Raw genomic sequence first — 22,788 nt, 5'->3', positions numbered from 1 at the left:
TGAGGCTTATATTTTCCATATACATGGCTGCTTCAAAATTTATGATTTAAATTTTATTTAAAACGTGCAGTTTTATAAATTTATGAATTGTATATTTTATAGTCTTTCAAAACTTCTTGATATACAGCAAGTCTAAAGAAATGGCATAATTTACTATTACATCAGCTAGTATAAATGCTTGTTTATATATGTACTTTGCAAGTTTGGAAACAAATGTGGCTATGGTGAAATGGGCTCTATAGTTATACATTGTCCCTGAATTCTCAAAACTCCATATAACATTGCACTTATATATAAATAAAATAGAATGAAAATAAAAATGAATTAGGCCAATAAGAGAAATGTTATAGCGAATGTTCAAGGCTAGATTTAGGGTTTAATTATCAGGTAAGTCATAATAAATTAATAAAACCTTATTTCAAATAGCACTAACATATTTTGGATGTAAATTTTAATTACATCCTTTGGCCCAGTAGTGAAATTTTATAAAAAAACCCACAAAAAGTATGTTATGTTTTGTATTGTTTACTATTGTATTGCACATGTGTTTGTATATATCTGTTTGTACATGTATGTAAATTTTGTTGTTACAAATTTCCCAGTATGTCGGAGATACTGCCTCATTGGTAAGATACTCTGATACTTTGTACAGTGTGCAGATTGAGTTGTTTTTAAAATAGAATTGATCTATAATTTTTGTAAATGCTTCAATTCACTTGTTGATATGTGTGCTGTGATTTTATTTATAGCATTACTTTATAGATGGACTGATAATCAATAAATTATTTGAATTTATAGCACTGCATCTTTGTAACCTTAATTTTCATTGGACAATAGCAAAGTTTATATAAAAAATATAATATTGGACAATAGGGATGTTTATATCAAATATAAACATGGCTTCAGCAAATTTATGGATACTTTTCTTTTTTAATCAATGAATATAATTCTGCAGTGTTATAAATTTGTTATATAATAAAGAATTTGGTTATATGGCATTGTATAAATGGTTGCTTGCAATATAAACCTTGCTTAGCAGTTTAAGTAATATATATGCTTACAACTGACTATACTTAGCCATATAACAGTATACATTAATATTTAATAATATTTTTAAATGTGACACAAACCATTTATTGTTGTGAGTGTACCATATATTTTTTTACTTTATATATTTATTTCCCAATGCACTTTTTTTTAGAATTTTATGTTGTTCAAATCTATATATTCTGGTATGCAAGTGCATTACAACAGGTTTTTTTTATTATAACTGTTTTATTATATAGACCATCTTAAAAAAATTATGGTTAACACATACACAATTGCATTATTTCAAAATCTCAATAAAATAATTGCTTTTGGGTATTTTGTGGCCTTCAAGAACTGTCGATCAGTAAATAATGGGAATTTTATTTCAATTAGTCTTCAGGAAGGTAGGGATGGGGTCAGCACTTTGCTTTTGTAAGTTTATTATTAATTATTATGAATAATCCTAGAAATCTGTTGAAGGTAGAGGATTGTATTATATAGGTGCATTAAAGGGCTCATTTTTTTAAAAAAAAAAATCAATGTTTTTAAATGCTTAGTCTTTTGTTTGCAAAGTAGAAATTTTTCACTAGTCTGGGTTTGTTGTGATTAGGTTTAATACAAAAAACGAACTGTTTTTCTTGCTTCCATTTTAAAATTATTTTTTGTGCATGTTGTTTGCATGTTTAGATTGAATAATTTTTACTTTCTGTCTTTCTTTATTTTTTCTGAAAGCATATTTTTTCCTCACCCCTTTTAACTGGCAAGTTGAAAAGTATATATATTGTATAGTATATTGTAAATATCAATTCTGTCTGTACACACTACACAGCATATTGTGGCCCCATAGAGTATTTGTTTGTTAAGTCTACTAGTTTTGCTTCATGTAGCTTACTTGTATATTTAGCCCTAAGTGAGTCTAAATCCTAAAGAAGGTTATTAAGTCATCTCAATAAAATTTTACATTTTCCTCATACCTCACCCCAAAAGTATGATTTCAACCTCATAAAGTCATGACATAAAGTCCCCCCAACAGTCATATAAATCATTCATAAAGTATTTAAAAAATCCTCATCAGTCATCATCTGTAATGTACCAACTTTTTTAAAAATCACTATTTACAGTTTCTCAAATGGAATTTTTTGTCACTCATCAGTACTCCATCTTCAAGTAAAAAATTTTAAAACGTTTTTACAATACTCTTTAGTCTTTTCGAAAACGCCCAAAATTTAAAAAATTAAAAATTTTTTGGGTAATTTAAAGGTTCAAGCCTCCCTGTTTTTGGTAAATAAAGTTTTTTTAGTTTTACCCTTGGGCCCATTAGATAGAAAATAATTGTATTGGGAAATTTGTAAAAATTTTTTTGCCCTAAAATTTGAAAATATTAAAATTTTTGGTTTTTGTCTTTTATATTTTTTAAAAAGAAAATTTTGGTGAAAGGGGAGGGGTCCTGTTTGATTGCTGAAATATCCTTTTGGCCGATATTTTTTGTATATTGCCTCAGAAATGTATATTATGATGTATGTGTATATATGTAATAACAAAAAATATTATTAAATTGAATTCAAAATAATATTATAATGAATTAATTGTGAAAGATTAGCAATGAAATTTATGTGGTGGTAATAAAACACTTTGTTTCGGTATTATGGAGAACGTGGGGATAGAATTTCCCAGTTCTTGGGGTAAAACAGAGCTCACCAATGGTAACCATTAATTGCTCCTATAACACAAGAGAGGCGGAAGTGGCCTTGGGGAAAATGTTTAATTGATTTTCGTAACAAGAAACAAATAAAACCTCTACAAGTATCAAGTTACTGAAAATAATCCGAACACTGATACGAACTGCTAGAAAATATACAGAAAGGAATGGCAAGGTAGGCAATTTTCCCTCTATGAATAAACATTATGTAAAATTACTATATACCGCAGGTTTTCAATAAGTTTGATTTTTGTGAAGATATTTTCTTTGAATATAAAATCAAGGAAAGTCATAATTTGATATTTAGCATTCAAAGCTATTCAGATTTCTAATAATCAAGTAAAGTTTGTTCTTTCCTATTCCAACAGCATTCAATACAGAAATTCTTTATCCTGTTTTGTTTGAGTTATCAATATTATATAAATGTTTTACATGCAGAATTTTGACTTTATTCCAATATTTACTACAGGGAATGTGGGTGTTATTACACAATGCTCAAAATGCCCCTCAACTGCTGCTCTCATTGGAGAGTATTCTAGAAGAACTTTCTGCGACGACCCCTCCTGACCCTCAGTTCCGAGTTTGGATCTCAAGTCAAGCCATACCTGAGGTACTTCCTGTCAGGCTCATACAAAACTCAGTCAGGACCATCTTAGATTCACCAAAGGTTTGTGTTTTAATGGTTTAATGATAAAAAAACTATATTTTAGTAACAACTTTTGCTAAAACCCAGTAGAGATGTGACCATGGAAACAATGTGATTTTATAATATTGAAATTTTCATGTATATTATATCATTTTGCTATTCATATCTGATATGTTTAATTGTTTTGAGTGTTTTGCACTACAGAAATTTCTTTAAAAATCTTCAGTGTCTTCTTTATGAAGGTATTTGATATAAACCTGATGCTACAGAGAAAAATCCTGATCAATTTTGAATTCTTACCGGTAACCATTGATGATTTTGATTACAAAACAATTTTCTTTTTATGTGGTTTATACATTATTATTATTAATTAACCTTAAGAAAATTCATCAATTATTAGGTGATGAAAGACAGTATAGTACGATCATTTAGCAACTTTGAGCCAGATATATTGAAGCAGTCAACACGAGCAGAGTGGCCATTGATGTTACATAACCTATGTTACCTACATGCAGCTATACAACTACGAACAAGGTTTGGTTTTGGAGGCTGGAATAATCCTGCTGATTTCCTTCATATCGGAAACTTCGAAATTCAGGTTAGTCTCAGCTTTAGTTTAAACTTTACCTTTGTCCTGCTATCTTTGATATTTAAGCCTAATAACCTCTTATTTCTTTCCAAAATTGCATCTTATTTAGTCTCATTTAGAACTTACACATTCTGTTATTTGTTGACCATTTAAGGCTTTTCATGAAATTGCAAGGAATTAAATATTATGGGCAATGAAGACTGACATTAGTCAACTCATGGTAGTGTCATACTTGCTAGAAATGGTGGGAAGATTTTGTTATATGTACACTTGCCAAATACACATTTTTATGTTTGACTGAGACAATTTTGTTTGCACTATGATCAGTGAATTACACTTAATATAGAATAATGTTAGGGTAATGTTATGTATGAAGGAAATCACAAGCTCTTCGTATTTGGGTAAAAATAATTATAAGAGCTTTGTTATCTGGACAATAGAGACGGTATTGCTGCTGACCAATTAGCTTCACTGTGAAGAGCGAGACTCGTTGTTTCACCATTGCATTTATTTCAGAAAATTGCCAACAAATTAGAAAGCTATTTCTTTAAGCTAACTCCTTAAAAAAGGATCGTCCTGTGAAATTTAGAAGTCATTTTGAAAATTATGAAAGTCATAAGTAAAAAAAATTAAATCTTTTGATTGAATTTTTAATACACAAACGTTTGAGCAATAGAGTCAAACTTGATGACCTGAACCACCTGTCCTAAGAGACCTCTTTAAGGTCATAGAGACTTCCAAGGACAAAAGAATGTAATTGTTGAATGTTTTTGTTTTTCAGGAATCTCTAAATTTTATAACCAGTGAGTTTAAGGACCAGATAATGTTTACAGCACCAGATGGTACCCAACAATCTAGGATTACCTCATGGACTGGAATACGATATATGCTGTCTGAAGTACTCCTTATAAATAATTTTACATTGAAATCTATATATACATACAATTTTATTCCTTCAGAACAGCTTTGGATGCCGAAATGGAAAAATAGCCTGTGTACATTTTGTAATAAATATTTTTGAACGGTTATATGGCCCGAAATAAAAGTTTGTCAGCAGGTGTTGGTCATATAGCAACAAGCCATTATGTACAGTCATATAACCAGACTGAAGTCTATACAATTTATAATGCTAAAACATTCATAATGTGGATTATATAAGGGTTTTGATTGAAATTGAGTGAAGTTGATGTTACAAGTGTGAAATATGTTTTAAAAGGATTCATATACATTGCTATGTCCGCCAATGAAACTAAAATATTTTTTTCCATATTTTAATATAATTATATATATTACAGGTAATTTATGGCAGTTACTCGACAGATGTTAATGATCAGCAAAGTCTCAGTGCTATGGTAGACTACTGGGTCTCACCTACTGCTGTCAAGAAAGATTTTGAAGTTGCTCGATGTAAGTTGAAAACAAAAAAAACAAGCAAACAGTTTGCCTTAACCTGCTGAATTTCTTAAAATGAAATTGCTCAACTTCCATTTTTGAACTGGTCCATTATCAAATTTAGGGGGAGATAATCAAGATGAAAATTTAAAAGTTAGTCGGGCAACAATGTAGAGCCTGATGAATTTGGTGAGGAGTGCAGGTTGGCCTTGCTCTAATATTAAAGGCAAAGGCTTATCAGTTTCAGAAAGCCTTAGTAATTGTTGGTATGAAAGATAATTTTATACATGATGCTTGAAGATGGAGAAATATTTTTAGGATATAACATAATGATTTTAATTTTTACCACAATTATGACAAATAAACTGTACTTATTTTAACTACCTAGAGTCCTGATTTTATGTAACTTTATACCCTTTAGATACTTCAAATATGACATAGAATAAGCTATTATACTTATTCAATTGAAATATTTATATGATTTAGTGAAGTATGTCATACCGCGGTGCGTTTTCCATTCCAAATGTTCGCTAACTCGTTAATTCCAAGCACTTGAAGGAATCGAAACTACACTTCTGGATGTTAGTAGCTTGCCATATACATTCAAAATGTTGAGGTATTAATTTTAGTTTCTTCTCTATATGCTGGTTTTTGTTGCTGTTTCTTCACTTTAAAAAAAGTTTTAGATTATGATTATCTGATAGTAAATAGATAGGTTTAAGTTAGAAACTATGAAACACGATTTACTGTAGAAACCAAATAAATTACAGTTGTTTGATTCTTTGCTGTAAACTTTAGTATCAATACTTTTGATTGAATATGTTATATATTATATTTTTAAGTTTGCTTTATTGTTCAATTGTTTTTCTCTCTTTAATGTTTTATCTTTGTTTTTATCTTTGGCTTCTGGTTGATATCAAATTATAGTTGTTGAATTATATTTAAAGTTTTGTAATCTTCAAGTTTTTTTTATATAGATTCTTATATATGAATGATAACTAAGATTTTCAATTATGAAGCAACTTTAGCAGCTATGCTAGTGGTTAATTTTGTAAAGTTAGAAAAATAGAAGACAGAAAAGAATCCCTTAATGTTTATTTCCATTGTTTATCTCGTTACTGCTGATTCCAGACTATAGCAATTGTAATACATGCTGCGATGATCCCTGTTCTACTAACAACAGTTATCATAAACAATTAGCTCCTTGATTGAGGGTAACCTCAATTCTTTAATGTACTTTTAGTTGAATTTTATGTCACTGCTTGATTTCATAACTTCATGTTGTATATCATGTACACTTATTTATTTAATGTATTGCCAAAAATGAAAAATTTTTGCAAATATAATATTTCATTATATTTTTTATGGTTTTAAAAAAAAAAAGCCACTAGTTGATGTATGTACCTAGATTGATGTAATGTAGCACTATTTATTTATGTTCATGTACATGATACACTCTTTCATTTAATGGTACATCAGACTAGTTCTTAGACTTAATTGATTTCAATTGACAGTGAATTATGAGTTATAAGCCAGTAGTTTTTTTTTAACAACATGTTGGAAAAAAAGAAAACAGCCTTCACACAGGAGGGGTGGGGGGTTTTTTTTTTGGATATGGGGGTTTCTTTTCCCCGTTGCTTGGTAAGTCCTGGTTAATTGGTATCCAAAGTACCAAAGCAAAGCACAGAAAAATGGTTATACTTATGGTCAACTGATCTGAAAATTCCCAGCCAAAATAAATAAAATGATCCTACAATAGAGACTTTCATTAAAACTCACACCATAAATGTAACAAGGCTTGCTTAAATATAATACTTTCCTTAATCGACTCATTTCATTTAAATTCTATATAAGAACAACTCATGTATGCTCGCTGAACTAGTATAATACTGAATTCAACTATATGACGATTTGGTGTACAAAAGAATTGAATGAATAAAATCCACAGATTAATATTGATTATTGCTATAAGCATGTATTAATCTAATGTGTGCCCTATGTGTAAAAAAGATCACATGCATGTATGTATTAGCAGTAATTCCCCTAGATATACATTTTTTATGTACTTGTTCACTCACAAAATGATAATTTAACAATCGTATTTTACTTGACAGAACCAATGAAATCTCCTCCCTGGTATTGAAACAATATGTTGTTTGTGGTAAAACTTGTAGTTATTTTAATTATAGGAATTTATGTAGAACTTTTATTTGGTTATGGGTTACAGTAGATAAAAGTAAATTCTATTCATACTAAAACTATGTTTTCTTTCAAGATGTATAATTATTTTATGTTTCTAGATAATGTATTTAACACCTAACTTACGTAATTATGTCATAATGGACAAAACAGGTGCCAGCCTCTGTGGCTGATCTGGTTAGGACAAGTGACTGGCTTTGAGGACCAAATGCCTCTCTTACCAATGTTGAAATAATAGTTTTGCATTGTGTTTAACTAAATCTATTTTTCAAAAGTTTTTTTTCTATAAAATGTAATTAACTAGCCATAGTTTTATAAACCCGTAAATATCTTTGATTTAATCACAATATACTGTTCTGATATTTGAACTGTAAATTTAATACGTAGTTTATCTAACATCTAGTTGAATGTGTTTTTTAATTAATTTAGGCAATATATAATTAAAAGATTGACCCTTGTGAATCCTATCACTTTAAAATAACATTCAATTGTTTGTGTAACACTTGTTTGCTTAATTTTGTCTTGTAAAATTGTTCAACTATATTGAAATGAAATATTAAATGCTCTAAGTTTATTGTATTGATAAATTCTGCATGTAATTAAGCCTTTAAAAATTTATATTAACTAAAGTGTAATCAGAGAGAGTTAAATTAAAAAATGGTGTTTTACTCGATTTTATAATCATTATTGTACAAACTGGTATTTAGTATTGGTTTGATAGAGTGTATTCATAGAACTTGGTTATTAATTGCTGTTAATTTTAAGATGACAATAAATAGACAAATATTTCATAGGGCAATTTCTTCAGAACACATTCTGAGTATGTAACTTTGAAGGCCAATTTGTGTCATTGTATTGTGTTTAGTTACTATTGTTCCATTGCTTTATCTTTCACCATGTTTGGTTGTTGATATAATAATACTACATTTTAAACTGTAGGTCTAAAAATTTAAGGTAAATAGTGTTGTAATTTACATGAATGGCTGAGGCTGCTTATGATTCAGCAATATTTGTGTTAGTTAACCTAAAAAGCACGTTTGTGCTGTTGCAGACTTAATACTGATAGCATAATTGTAGGCATTCCAATGATTGCAAAAAAATTGTCATGGTATTGCTTAACTTTACAATAAAAGAACTGATAAGTGTTTGCTAAGTGTCAGCGCGGTAGATTCATTTTTGTATTTTATTATTGATCCTTGAAATTATCATCTGCCCAAATTCAAGAGAATTGGCTAATCATTTAATGTATAAGGGTATAATTGGTATTAATATAATATATAGTGCTATATTTGTGAAAGTGATGTAATTTTGGCTGCTTTACTTGATTTTTTTTTGAATTCTTTAATTGTTTATCATTCAATAATGATAATAATAAATATATGTAAAATTATTCTTTATGAATTTTCCCTATGAAGTTGAAATTTAATTTTGTGTTAAAGGAAACTTTGTGATTTTTTATTTTTTTGAATTATTTAATGTGTTTTTAGACTCCTTCTGGAGATGAATAGTATGTGTTTAACACTTGTGAATGTGTATTTGAATAGTATGCTTAATGACACACTTACACATGATGTTTCAAGACACCAATCATTTCGAAGGTAGGTTCTTGTTTTTAACAAATTCCAAAATTTATTGAGCCGGTCATGCACAAACCAACATGTGCGTTTATGCGAACCAGCATGATACAGACCACCTGACGCATTCGGAGCTTGATAGGATACTGCTGTTCATATCAGTTTTCTCCTACCCTTGTAATGAGGTTGTAAGCGAACAGCAATGGATCCTGATAAACTGCGGGATGTGTGCAGGCTGGTCTGGATATGTGTCGCAAACCCACTATATTTGGTTTTGCCATACGGCTATTTAATATTTTTATTCAGTTTGATAAGATGGAATCCGTAAATTTTCAAAATTAATTGATTTGATGATCTGTTGTAAAAAATTAGCTTAATAAGTGGGAATCAAATGAAATAATGCAACCATTAAGGTAAAAGTGCAAAAAAAAAGAAAAAATATTTCATCCGTAGTGAAATGATTTCACCGTCACAGGACTAGTAAAATATTGTTTTGTAAAATTTGAGGGTTTTGACAAGTTTTTTCGTCGATAAAATATTAGTGGTTGTTTCAGACCAGTCTATAGCTTTTAGGCAGACTTTGAAGTTGTAGACTTAAATAAAAAGAAAAATTAATAGAGATATAATTGTCATTATTATATATATAATAAGGACCAGCTTGGCAGGGGTTAGCGCACAGAGTTATAACTCACAGTTGTAGGTCAAGGTGTGTTTTGCACACTGCAAGTTTTGCTACTTTCAAGATGAGGAAAATGTGAATTGTGGGAAATTGCTATACATATTACAGAAATGCAAAAGCTTATAACAGGTTTATCTTTACAAAGTAAAAGATATAGGATATAATGCTGTATTTTGCTGGTTTGAAATCTGTTATATTGCTTTTTATTGATGAAAATTTTGGCCAAAAATAAGCGTAAGTTCAAAATGAAAAAAAATTTCAATATAGTGAACTGCCAAATGGTTGTTGCTAACCATTAAAATAGAAGTGATGGTTTCTGTGTTTTATAATTTACTGAAAAAACCGTTTTTTGAAGACTATTTTTTTTCTATAAAAGATATTAGCTAGTAATATGAAAATAACAAATTTTTCCCAACAATTTCTTGATTTGGATTGAATGAATAAGATAGTTGTTGTAGAATATAACAAGAAATATTGATATATATTCAGGAATGATTTGGTTCAATAAATGTTTTTTACATTTATTGAAAAGAAGTTTTAAAAGTTGTTTTTGATATTTTTTAGGATTACATAGAGAGAAGGTAAAGAACTGAGGTTTACACTTTACTGTAAATCTGAAGGAGTTTGGAACATGTATAAACTTCTTACAGAAATCAATCACCACTCCAGTAGTTCTCTATTTATTAACTTATCATATTTCATGTTGGACGAACAAAATATTAAGCTGGATTATGTATTGTACAGTATGGAATATGAACAGTAATCAATTGTATTCTATCTAGTTGCTTATGTAAGGCTGTTCCACTGTTCCTCATTATTAATTTGCATTGCTGGCATTGTATTGTCCTACCCTTTTTATATAAGCTCAATGACTATTTTAGATTCTTTAAATGATTTTCTTCAAACCAGTCAGTTGAATATTATGGAAATAAGTTCTATGTATAGCATGTATTACAACAATCCAGGTAAAGTTTTATATGAAATAATGATACAATGTAAGATATATTTGTATTACAGATGATAGAAAATGCCGTGTGGACGACCGCCCTTGAGATAGGTGTAGATAAGTTTCTTCTGCAGAGACGACTTGTATCACTGCGTACCACGTGTCTGTGTAAAAAATGTCGGTCCGGAACCTCATACCATGGGGTCGGATCTGGTAATGAGTCCAAAACAAGTGTCATACTTGAGAGATTCTTATTGTAGTTATATAGAATGATATAAAGAGTTGGACTCATATTGCGTCTTATAATGATGTCTGACAATTTTAATGCAGTTGATATATTATTATTATTACATTAATACAATTATGATTGTGTTGTATGACAAATTTTTTCTTATTGAATAGATATTGGAGATTTAAGTTTGAATTATTGAATGAATAGCCATAGATTCCTGTTTGGTTATGATACGGGTCGTGAAAGATCTGCGTTATTGGTTAGCGAGCATTCTTCATTGTGGTCTCCTGGATATGAACAATTATATCTAGATATTCTAACGCAGATCAGGAAATTTCGAACAGTTCGTTTTCAGACGAAGTCATATCTAGAACGAAAGATATGTAGTTTTTAAATATGTATTGATTACTGAAACTGGGAGATGAGCTGCTCTTTCAATATTGTTATTCTAAAGGAAAAAAAATTGTTTTAATCCATAATTGATTTGATAAAGTACAAAATGATGAAAATTTCTCATAGAAGGTGCTGTCTATACTACACAAGACAAGACTTTTGCTAATAAAAATATGTGACATTTATATGTGAAAAAAAGTTCTACAATAATATAAAGTAAGTCAATGTTTTTAATTAAAAGTTCTATTTACTATATTTTGATAATTGTTTAACAATTTCAAATGATTGAGAAGATAAAACATCATTATATGATCATTGCTTTTATTTTTTCTACCAATTAGTTACGAGACCCACCACAAGAAGGCATGTTTGTGTATGGTATTTATATATGGGGCTGTGCTGGGAGAGAGACAACGGGAGAGCTACAAGATGCCCCACCACGTAGTGGGTATGCTACCCTTCCAGTCGTTCACCTCACATGCTGGCCGGCTAATGAAAAACCCATCTTACAGGATTCAAACCGAGCCGCAGAAACATACCAGTGTCCTGTGTATGCATCTAGAATAGCAACACGCCCGAGCCTATAATGGAGCTTGACGTACGGCGTGAGGGAATTCCGTCGGCTAGATGGTCTCTTAGAGGTCTCTCAGCCACAATACGACCGTATTAATTGGAAAATAATACGACCGTATTAACTGAAAATACTCGAACCATATAAAACATATATAAAGTCTATGTACATTTATCAAAATATAAAACGTGTGTGTATTCTTTGAGGAGTAAAAAAAAAAAATACAAAAGTGGTGATGAATAATGTGATGAAATTAAAAAAAATTGAGTATTATAAAATCGAGTTGATAACATTGAGAAGGTGCATTTCTTATTTATTTTTTATGAAACTTTTTTGATATTACAATAAAAATTGTAAAATAAAATTGATATGCAATGTACATGTTTATGTCTTTTGTGATGCAATTACTATGTCTGCCATGTTTATAGATTATTCTCGATTTATTTTTATCAAAATTATAACCATGTATTATATATTTTGTTCATTACCTGCTGTGATTGTATTATATGACAATTTTGATTGACTGCCAAAGGGTCTGAAGTGCTTCATTCCGTCCATTTACATTGTTACATTTTTGTTGTTGTTTTTATTCACATTATCATTTATATTTTGTGATATTTTCACTTTTTTTCTAATATTATTGTATATATTCTATTGTTGATTATGTGTTTATGTTACAGTCTTACAAGTTGTTGTTTATTTCTAGGACAATTAATGGGGGAAGAAAACCTCAGAAGACATTATTTATACATGGAGATGATGAAAATATTTGTGTATTTATTTATTTTATTGTGTTTCAAAGATGTGTGTTCTGTAGGTATATATTTCGATTTTGTTTTCTTTATGAAACCTATTGCTCTGTCATTGGTCAGCATAAGCTGGGTCATAAATATTTATATTTGCGAATTTTATAATTTTAAATCGTTCACCAATGAATTTGTTATACCACTGTTGTATTTGTTTATTTCTTGTATATAACAATTTTTAATGATGATGAAGATTATTGTAAAGTTTAAAGGGTGAAAAGCTATATTGGACTTACTGTAATTGAAAGAAAATTTGTTTCTTCTTAAAAAAATCAAACCAAAGTTCCTTAGTCAAACAAATGACGTTTGTAAATTTCTATCAAAATAGTTGACCATTGCCTGGAATAATTACTAAACTGATTAAAAAGCAATTAAATATTTTGTAAGGAAACATTTTTCTTCTCTTTTGTTTTCATTTTTCATGTTGGTTCAAATTGAGTACAATTTTTATAAAAACTTTATTTGCAAATATGACCATTATAATATGAAAATGTGTATGCATTTTGTCATGTATAGCTTTCCACCCTTTTAAACAAATATTTATTATTGTATAACAGCAGTAGTATGACATCGATTCTTGTCTGTTTACAATGGACATTAAATAATGGATTTGGGCACAAAATAATCTGTGTTTGAATCACCTAGAACTTTTATTTTTACGATTATTAAGATTTGATAAAAACACTTCTGTATAAAATGATCTTCTGTTTAAGTTATATATAAGTACAGGGATGAATTTGTACATGCAATACAATCTTTCCTCTTGTTTTTTCTAGATTTTATAATGTGAAATAAAATTGTTTCCACTTAAAAAGAGTATATGGTGTAGTTATTATTTTAGTTAAAAAACCTAAAATACTGGCATTGTTATTGAAAGTGACTTACGGCAGTGATCGTAGTGGAGGTGGGGGATTAAACTTCAAAAACCACCACCAACACCTTTACAGAGCCAGTACAGCCTGAGCATGACATTGCAGTCATACAATGCGGTTCTTCAACTAATGTTTGTTGCCAAGTTTGATCATTTTGAATACGTTCGTATTAAGAACCATGAAGTTCCAAATTAAAAGAGCAACCAATAAAAAGCACGAACGTTTCGAGATGTTTTTGTTTAATAAAATGTCTTAGGGTAAAAGTACATGCACACATATATTGTTCTCCGTACAAACGAGTTTAGTTTTGTTATTACCACTTCTTATCTTATAATACGACTTCCTCGTTATTACAACTCTTGTTTGAAATTATGGGTGATATATCGTTATTAAAAATTAATAACTCGTTTAATTACTTGCTCTAAAGTGGACCGTGAAAATCTTTTGAAAGTCTATTTTGATAATTTCACATTGAAAGCTGTTCAAAAACTATTTAAAGAAATACAAAGGTTGTGATAATGATTGACAAATGACGTTTTCTTAATACAATTGATTTGTCTAAAATCTATACCCATAAAAGTGTCGTACATGTACAGCAAACTACTAGAATGGAATATCTTGTCCATATACCCTATAAATCGGTTTTTGCTCAATACGGTAAAACTTCTTAATTTGTCTGTCATTCTCAAATTTCACGAGACCCTTTCCTGTCGAAAAATCATATTTAAAAAGGCATGCATGATAACCATCGTCGGCCGTGACCTTCACATATCCTTTCTGAGCAAGGTCAATGATATCGTAAGGGTCATACATTTGTATATACATCAAAGAAGGGACTCGGTCGTGCTGAATCCCCCAATCCAACTCGAAATAATAACCGTGCACATGGGTAACTTCCCTTTTCCCGTTTACATTTGGCCATTCAATCTAAAATAAGATAAAACACATAATTAGAATAGTGATAAACATTGCTTAGTAAGTTAAAAAAAATTATGTTACACATATTTTAAAACATTAAATTGCCATATCCACAATTATTTGTCCCTTTCTTTTAAACTTCGGATAAGGGCTGGTGCTCCAATAAAAATGTTGTCCGTGGTAACTGGTTACAAATTGCTGCATCTAAAACTTGTTGAGATGTTAAAAATGCATGTTTTTTTCAATTTGCTTTAATGACTAATTCTAATACTAATGGTAAATTCATACAGACTGCACATTCTTTACAAGAGGACAATTTAAACGACGATAACCCCATAGTAACGGAACTGATATTTCGAGCATGCGCTGTCTGCGCAGGCAAAAAGCAAGAACGATGAATAAGTGGAATAATCAATTATATTGGGATACATGAAACTTATAAACATTCTTATCTAATCTGAAAATTCGGTTCTGAAATAAATATAAAAGCTTTCGACTGCTTTTAAACTTATACATATAGAATATTACGTCGGTTATAAAGCTTTAAATTCTTTAAAAGAAATAGTTATTTTACAAACCGTGAACCCTTGAGTTTCTCTCAGTAAATTATACCCAATAACAACGACAGAACGATTGGCGGAACTATGGAAGGAACAATGCGCAATAATTGGTCTCCCTGCATCTGCATTTATTTGGTTTTTGATGGGGGAGGTGTGCTGTTTTGTGCTGCATGTAAAGCCTGGATCCCAAGCAAAGGCCACCACTTTTTTAACGGAAGACCCTGCGTGTGTCAATACTCTATCTATACGTGATTTTGTGACGCCGTTAACCAATCGATCCATCCCGGAACTTGATGTATCAACTGGTAGGCATGGGTCGTCATGTAAAGCGTCAAATGCATCTATGTTTAACCATAACTCAACGCTGTTACCAGATTTATGTAGTTCATCACGCTTTCCTGATAATGCATTGAATACCTTTAATGAAATTAATGGGAACATGAACACAAAAAATACAAAAATGTTGTTTTTGAATTATTGACCATTTAAAGAGATATCATTCCATCGTCAAAAGATAATAAAATAATGGGCGTTATTTAGACTTTGCTCTTAAAACAATTTTCTTACCTGATTTACGCTAAAATTGAAGAAGTAATCATATGTTTTCACTATTCTGTTACGCATTTCTGTAGGATAGTAGTATTCAAGAATTCGGTAAAGACCGGCATCTGTTGTATCAATTCTTGAACTATATTGTGTATCCCAGAATAATGCATTATTAGCTGAGCCACGACCATCTTTAACGGAAATGACGTCAATTTCACATTGCGTAACAATGGAAGTAAATGCAGCAACGTTGTTGTCTAACGTTAAACTTTCTTCAAACTTATTTGATTGTACATATGACGAAACACCGAAAAGTTTCTTATTTCCATGAGTATATTTTGCGAGTGTTTTAAATATATCTAGGTATGTTTCATTTTTAGATCCCAATGCTTTCCCAGTATCAGTGAGCAAAACGTCATCGGACCAAAAGTATCCTTTTACAGTATCGTATAAATTCAATTGTTTGGAAGAATTGGAGAAACTGTATCGCTTTTTGTGATCCAATAACACTCTCTGGATAAAGTTATAATATGCCATCAAGTGAGAGGTGTTACTGACTTGACCATTCTTGTACCAAACAGGTGGTTGCGGTAGTCCAAAATAAACTGACATGTTATAGTCTGCGGCTGATATCAGCAGAAGTTCGTGTGGGTCAATGCCAGAGAACATGGTGAAGAGCAACAATACTTCTGTACTGTTTAAATCACAAGGGTTACTGAAAACAAAAGAGAATAGCATAATAAATTTTCTTTCGGAATTGTAAATAGTAATTACAGTTACAATAACGTTGTATAAATGATATCCCGGGGTTCTATGATATCACGGTGCTTAACGTTTATTGAAAAGTATTCAAATATAAATATCATACATGAATGACATTTTCCTTCTATTTAATAAGTGATCCTTTTCCAAGACTGCCTGTGAAAGATTTATTTCTGAAGATCTAATTTAAATGTTATTTTTTAATACTTTCAATGTCTATTTTCAGTATTTTCATAGGAGGTTACTATGGTATCACGGTAATCCCCAGAAATGCAAGTATGGAAGGATAGATGGGTCAAAATCTTCAAGTTAAGTTGTGAAAAACTTCAACCAGTTGACTTGCTATTATATTCAAACTATGGAACAGAAGATATGTCAGTATATGTGATTGTAATATATTTTGATAGACTGTGTAAAATAATAAAGATAAATTGTAGTCAAATATGAAGACTGTATAAAATAGTTTACTTCCCACAATTACATTCTTTATTCACAAAATTAAATGTCTTGGCAGATGAAGATGAGATTAGTACGCCAGTTTTAAAAATATTAGCATCGTGGTGTGTTGCTCTTACTAGCAGTCACAGAAAATGTAAATACCGTGATATCATAGAACCCGTGATATCATAAGAACCGAATATATACAGTACAGCGATTCTCTTATCTAACAGACTTTATCAACTCGAACCTTTTTACCGGACAACATTTACTTGAATTTTTCCGGCAGTAGCAGACGAAATTTACTTAAACAATTTGTCCGCCATTGCAAACGGCGTTTACCTGAACATTTTTGCCAGACGACATTTCCTTATATATTTTGTTTGCGATAACAGATGACACTTACTTGAACAAGTATTTCCGCGATAGCAAACGACATTTACTGGAACATTTTTCCTCAGACGACACTTACTTGAATTTTTTCCGCGGTAGCAGACGACATTTATTTGAACATTATTTCATGAAGGATCTTTAAGACCAAACTTCATAAAAGCAGACGGTGTTTACCTGCGATCAGACAATGGCAGAACTAATCTGTAATACACCCTGTCAGATACTATCATCTTGTCGTATTGAGGACATTTAATAACTGAAGATTTATCAAAATCTTCTTCATATTGGTATAAAGCTATTGCGCCAACTGTGATGTTGAATAGTTGAAGGTCTTTCACGGCTTCATGGTAACAATCACGATACTCATCTGTAGGGTTTTCCCGGAAATTGCTTCCGCACCACTGGAATAGATAATAGAAATAAGAGCAAATATTTGTATGTTGGTGTGAAACTAAACATTTTACTAATACTTTACAGAATGATATTACGTTTTAACCGGGGAAAAAACATTTTAAACATCCGAACAGTTAATTTTGCGTGTAAAATTGGACAGACAAAACAAAATATTTCATAAAGAATGCTGAGTTTTTATTTTTCGTCCAGCTTTAATACTGATATTCAATACCAAGCCATAATTAAGACAACTGATACAAAACTATAGAGAATATATCAATGACAATGACAAAATTTATTTGAATTTTGGCCTCCAGCCCATGCAAAATATAATACACAACATACATGTATTTGCAGAGCATAGTAAGTGCATAACACAAATATTATATAAAACTTACTTTGAAGTTTTTGTCTTCAACAAGATCTTCATACCGTACTAATTGTAATGCAGGTGCTCTAAGAAGTACAGTGTCACCACCTTGTTTGGAAAATTCACGAAGCGTTGCGTTCCATTCTGCCAGAGAAAACCTGTCTTTAAACCAGGCACCAGTTACCGGATATGGCGGACCAAATGTACACTCGTACACCTGAAAACTCAGTAAGAAAACTGTAAGTTTATAAAACATTTTATAGCGGTTTTGTAGTCTACATATTAATATTACATATGACATTGAGTAAATGAACGAAATAAACAACTGATTATATTATTTATTTATCTCAACATGATATTGATAACGGATATCGTATGTCGCTATTGTTTGTTTTTGTCATGTATCAATTTGGTTAAGATTTTTTGACATAAACATAATAAATTTATGCTATGTCACATATTGATCTTGTCTATTTAAAAAGAACAGTAGTGGTGGTAAAAGACGATTACCTTAATGCGTTTGCGGTTAAGTAGGTAATCTTTTTAATTACACACTCAGTTGAGTTAATTATACAATCAATTGAATAAGTAATGAATTAAGCAAAACAATCCACTTGTAAACAATGAGGTTGTATGAGATTTACTGTATTCCCTGAGGCTAACACCGTAGGTTTTCTTGCTTGAAGAATAAACTGAAAGGCGCATCATCGTGGGTTCTTTGAGCTTTACTGTATTCCCTGAAGCTATCACCGTGGACTTTATTCCCATAAAACCCTCTAAAATGACAATCACCGTGGGTTATGAGAGCTTTACTGTATTCCTTGAGGCTATAACCGTGGGTTATAAAAGCTTTACTGTATTCCCTGAAGCTATCACCGTGGACTTTAATCCAATAAAACCCTCTAAAAAGGCAATAACCGTGGGTTATGAGAGCTTTACTGTATTTCCTGAGGCTATTACCGTCGGTTATAAAAGCTTTCCTGTTTTCCCTGAGGCTATCACCGTGGGCTTTATTCCAATGAAACACTCATCGTGGGGTGTAAGAGCTTTACTGTATTCCCTGAGGCTATCACCGTGGGCTTTATTCCAATGAAACACTCACCGAGGGTTGTCTGCTTTACTGTGTACCCAGAGGCTAGCGCCGTTTGCTTTATTGCGATAAAAACCCTAAAAGTCAAATTTTATTTTGTTCCTCGAGGCTATCACCGTCGGTGTCATTGCGATAAGAACCCTCTAAAAGACCTATCACCGTGAGTTGTATCAGCTCTAAGGTGTTCCCCGAGGCTATCACCGTCTGCTTTATTGCGATTTGAACACTTTAAAAGGGCTATCACCGTGGGTTATGTCAACTTAACTGTTTTCCCCCGAGGCTATCACTATCAGTTCTATTGCGATAAGGAACGTCTACATGTATATGGCCTATCACCGTGGGTTGTGTCATCTTTACTTTTTCAATGAGGCTATCACCGTTAGTTTTATTGCGTTAACAACCCCTTAAATGGCCTATCACCGTAAGTTGTGTCAGCTTTAATGTCTTCCCAAGGGTAACATAGTCGGTTTTTATTGCAATTAGAACCCTCTTAAAGGCCTATCACCGTGGTTTGTGTCAGCTTTACTTTGTTCCCTGAGGCTGTCACCGTCGTTTTTATTGGGATAAGAATTCTCTAAAAGGCCTATCACCTTGGTTGGTGTCAGCGTTACTGTGTTACCCGAGGCTATCACCGTCGCTTTTATTGCAATCAGAACCCTTTAAAGGCCTATCGCCGTGGGTTGTATCAGCTTTAATGTGTTCCTCGAGGCTATTACCGTAGGTTTAATTGCAATAAGTACCCTCTAAAAGGCCTATCACAATGGATTGTGTCAGCGTTTATGTGTTCCCAGAGGCTTTCACTGTCGGTTATATTGCAATTAGAACCCTCTTAAAGGCCTATCACCGTGGGTTGTGCCAGCTTTACTGTGTTCCATGAGGCTATCCCCGCCGGATTTATTGCGATAAAAACCCTCATAAAGGCATATTACCGTGGGATAAGTCAGCTTTATTTTTTTTCCTTAGGCTATCACCGTCGGCTTTATTTCGATAATGCCCCTTTAATGGCCTATCACATTTGGTTGTTTCAACTGAACTATGGCCCCTGAGACTATCACTGTTGGTTTTATTGCGATAAGAACCCTCATAAAGGCCTATCACCGTGGGTTGTGTCAGCTTTAATGTGTTTCCCGAGGCAATCAACGTCGGTTTCATTGCGATTAGTACCATCAATAACCGTGGGTTGTGTCAGCTTTACTTTTATCAACTGAGGCTATCACAGTCGGTTTGATTATGATAAGAACCCTCTTAAGGGCCCGTCACCGTTGGTTGTGTCAGCTTTACTGTATTCCCTGAAGCTATCACCGTGGGCTTTATTCCAATAAAACACCTCACCTAGGGGTGTAAGAGCTTACTGTATTCCCTTATGATATCACCGTGGGCTTAATTCCACCGTGGGTTGTATCAGCTTTAATGTGTTCCTCGAGGCTATCGACGTCTGTTTTATTGCGATAAAAACTCTAAAAAACCGAGGCTATCACCGTCGGTGTTATTGCGATAAGAACCCCCTAAATGGCCTATTACCGTGTCTTCTGTCAATTTGACTTAGCTCCATGATACACCGTGGGTTGTGTAAGCCTTACTTTGTTGCCTCAGGCTGTCATAGCCGTTTTTTGCGATAAGAATCCTCTAAAAGGCCTATCGATGTCGGTTGTGCCTGCATTACTGTGTTCCCCGAGGCTATCACCGTCGCTTTTATTGCAATAAGAACGCTTTGAAAGGCCTAACACCCTGGGTTGTGTCAGCTTTGCTTCTTTCCTGATGATATTACCGTAGGTTTTATTACGATAAGAACCCCTATATGGCCTATCACCGTGGTCTGTGTTCGCTGCAATGTGTTCCCCGAGGCTATCACCGTCGGTTTTATTGCAATAAGAACCCTTTTAATGGCCTATCACCGTGGGTTGTGTCAGCTTTAATGTGTTCGCCGAGGCTATCAACTTTAGTTTCATTGCGATAAGTACCCTCTATCACCGTGGGTTGTGTCATCTTTACTTTTTTCCCTTAGGCTATCATCCTAGGTTTCATTGTGATAAGAAGCCTCTTAAAGGCCTGTCACCTTGGGTTGTGTCTGCTTTACTGTGTTTTCCTGAGGCTGTCACCGTGTTTTATATGCTATAAGAGCCCTCTAAATGGCCATACACCATTGGTGGTATCAGCTTTTATGTGTGGCCTGAAGATGTCACCATCGGTTTTAATGCGATAAATACACCACAGGGGGTTTTGTAACCTTAACTGTTGTCCCCGAGGCTATCATCGTTAGTTTTATTGCAATAATGACTCTCTAAATCGCCTATCACCGTGGCGTGTGTCAGCTTTACCATGTCTACTTAGGCTATCACCGTCGGTGTTATTGCAATCAGAACCCTCTTAAAGGCCTATCACCGTAGGTTATGTCAGCTTTAATGTTCTCCCCGAGGCTATCAACTTTAGTTTCATTGCGATAGGTACCCTCTATCACCGTATGTTGTGTCAGCCTTACTTTTTTTCATTGAGGCTATCACTGTCGGTTCATGTGCGATGAGAACCCTCTTAAAGGCCTGTCACCGTGGGTTATGTCCACTTTACTGTGTTCCCCGTGGCTGTCACCGTGGGTTTTATTGCGATAAGAGCCCTCCAAATGGCTACACTGTGGGTTGTAATCAACGTTCTTTGTGTTGCCTAAAACTGTCACTGTCGGTTTTATTGCGATTTGATCACTCTAAAAGGGCAATCACCTTGGGTTGTGTCACATGAACGGTTTTTCCAAGGCTATCACCGGCGGTTCCATTGCGATAAGTAACCTCTAAAAGGCCTATCACCGTGGGTTGTGTCAGCCATAATATGTTCCCTAAGGATAGCGCTGTCGGAATTTTTTTTTATAAGAACCCTCTAACAGGCTTATCATTGAGGATTGTGTCATCTTAACTGTATTCTCCGAGGCTAAAGTCGTTGTTATTATTGAGATAATAACTCTCTAAAAGGCCTATCACCATGGGTTGTGTCAACTTTATTTTGTTCCCTGAGGCTGTCAACGTAGTTTTATAGCGATAAAAATCATCTTAAAAGCCTATCACCATGGGTTGCGTCAGCTTTATTTTGTTCCCTGACGCTGTAACCTTAATGCCTATAACCGTGGGCTAAGTCACCTTTACCTTCCCTGACGCTATCACCGTCGGCTTTATTTTGATAAGAACCCCCTAAATGGTCTTTGACCGTGGGTGGTGTCAACATAACTATGACCACGATGCTATCACCGTTGGCTTCATCGTTATAAGAACCCTCTTAATGTCCTGTCACCGTGGGTTGTGTCAAGTTAACTTTGCATCGAGGTTATCCCCGTCTGTTTAATTGCTATACGAAACCCCTAAATGGCCTAACATCGTGCTTTGTTTCAGCCTTACTGTGTTTACTGTGTTCTCGAAGAACCGTCTTAAAGCGAATCACCCTCTGTTGTGTTAGCATTTCTGTTTTCCAGGAGCCTATTACCGCCTGTTTTATTGCGATTTGAACACTCTAAAGGGGCTATCACCGTGGGTTGTGTCAGTTTTACTTTTTTCCCCGTGGGCATCACCGTCGTGTCTATTGCGATAAAAACTATCTAAGAGGACTATCACCGTGGGTTGTGTCCGCTTTACTGTGTTCCCCGAGACCATCACCGTGGGTTCTTTTGCGATAAGAACTCTCTAAAAGGCCTATAACCCTGGGTTGTGTC

At 32.9% G+C, this 22,788-nt stretch overlaps 1 protein-coding gene across 1 annotated transcript; it reads right to left on the bottom strand.

Moving 5' to 3' along the window:
• Positions 1–13,370: 13,370 nt before the first annotated feature.
• On the bottom strand, positions 13,371–18,318 carry LOC132751760 (uncharacterized). The gene is made up of 5 exons (XM_060742001.1): positions 18,036–18,318; positions 17,419–17,645; positions 15,673–16,366; positions 15,124–15,522; positions 13,371–14,554 (listed from the first exon to the last, which is right to left on the bottom strand). Exons 1-5 carry the CDS (start codon positions 18,306–18,308, stop codon positions 14,231–14,233), a joined length of 1,917 nt encoding a protein of 638 aa, XP_060597984.1. The 5' UTR covers positions 18,309–18,318; the 3' UTR covers positions 13,371–14,230.
• Between the last annotated feature and the right edge of the window lie 4,470 nt (positions 18,319–22,788).

Source organism: Ruditapes philippinarum, unplaced genomic scaffold, assembly GCF_026571515.1.
Source record: "Ruditapes philippinarum isolate M1 unplaced genomic scaffold, ASM2657151v2 ctg76_1_1_1_1, whole genome shotgun sequence".
NCBI lineage: Eukaryota > Metazoa > Mollusca > Bivalvia > Venerida > Veneridae > Ruditapes > Ruditapes philippinarum.
The sequence above is the reverse complement of the archived record's forward strand: the minus strand, read 5'-3'. Positions and strand labels throughout refer to the sequence as shown.

Excerpts from the sequence above, each read along its gene's own strand:
- LOC132751760 (XM_060742001.1), bottom strand. The coding sequence starts at position 18,308 with ATGTCATATGTAATATTAATATGTAGACTACAAAACCGCTATAAAATG. Across the intron at positions 17,646-18,035 it reads TTGAAGACAAAAACTTCAAA|TGGTGCGGAAGCAATTTCCG; the intron begins GTAAGTTTTATA and ends TATCTATTCCAG. Across the intron at positions 15,523-15,672 it reads TCAATTTTAGCGTAAATCAG|GTATTCAATGCATTATCAGG; the intron begins GTAAGAAAATTG and ends ATTTCATTAAAG.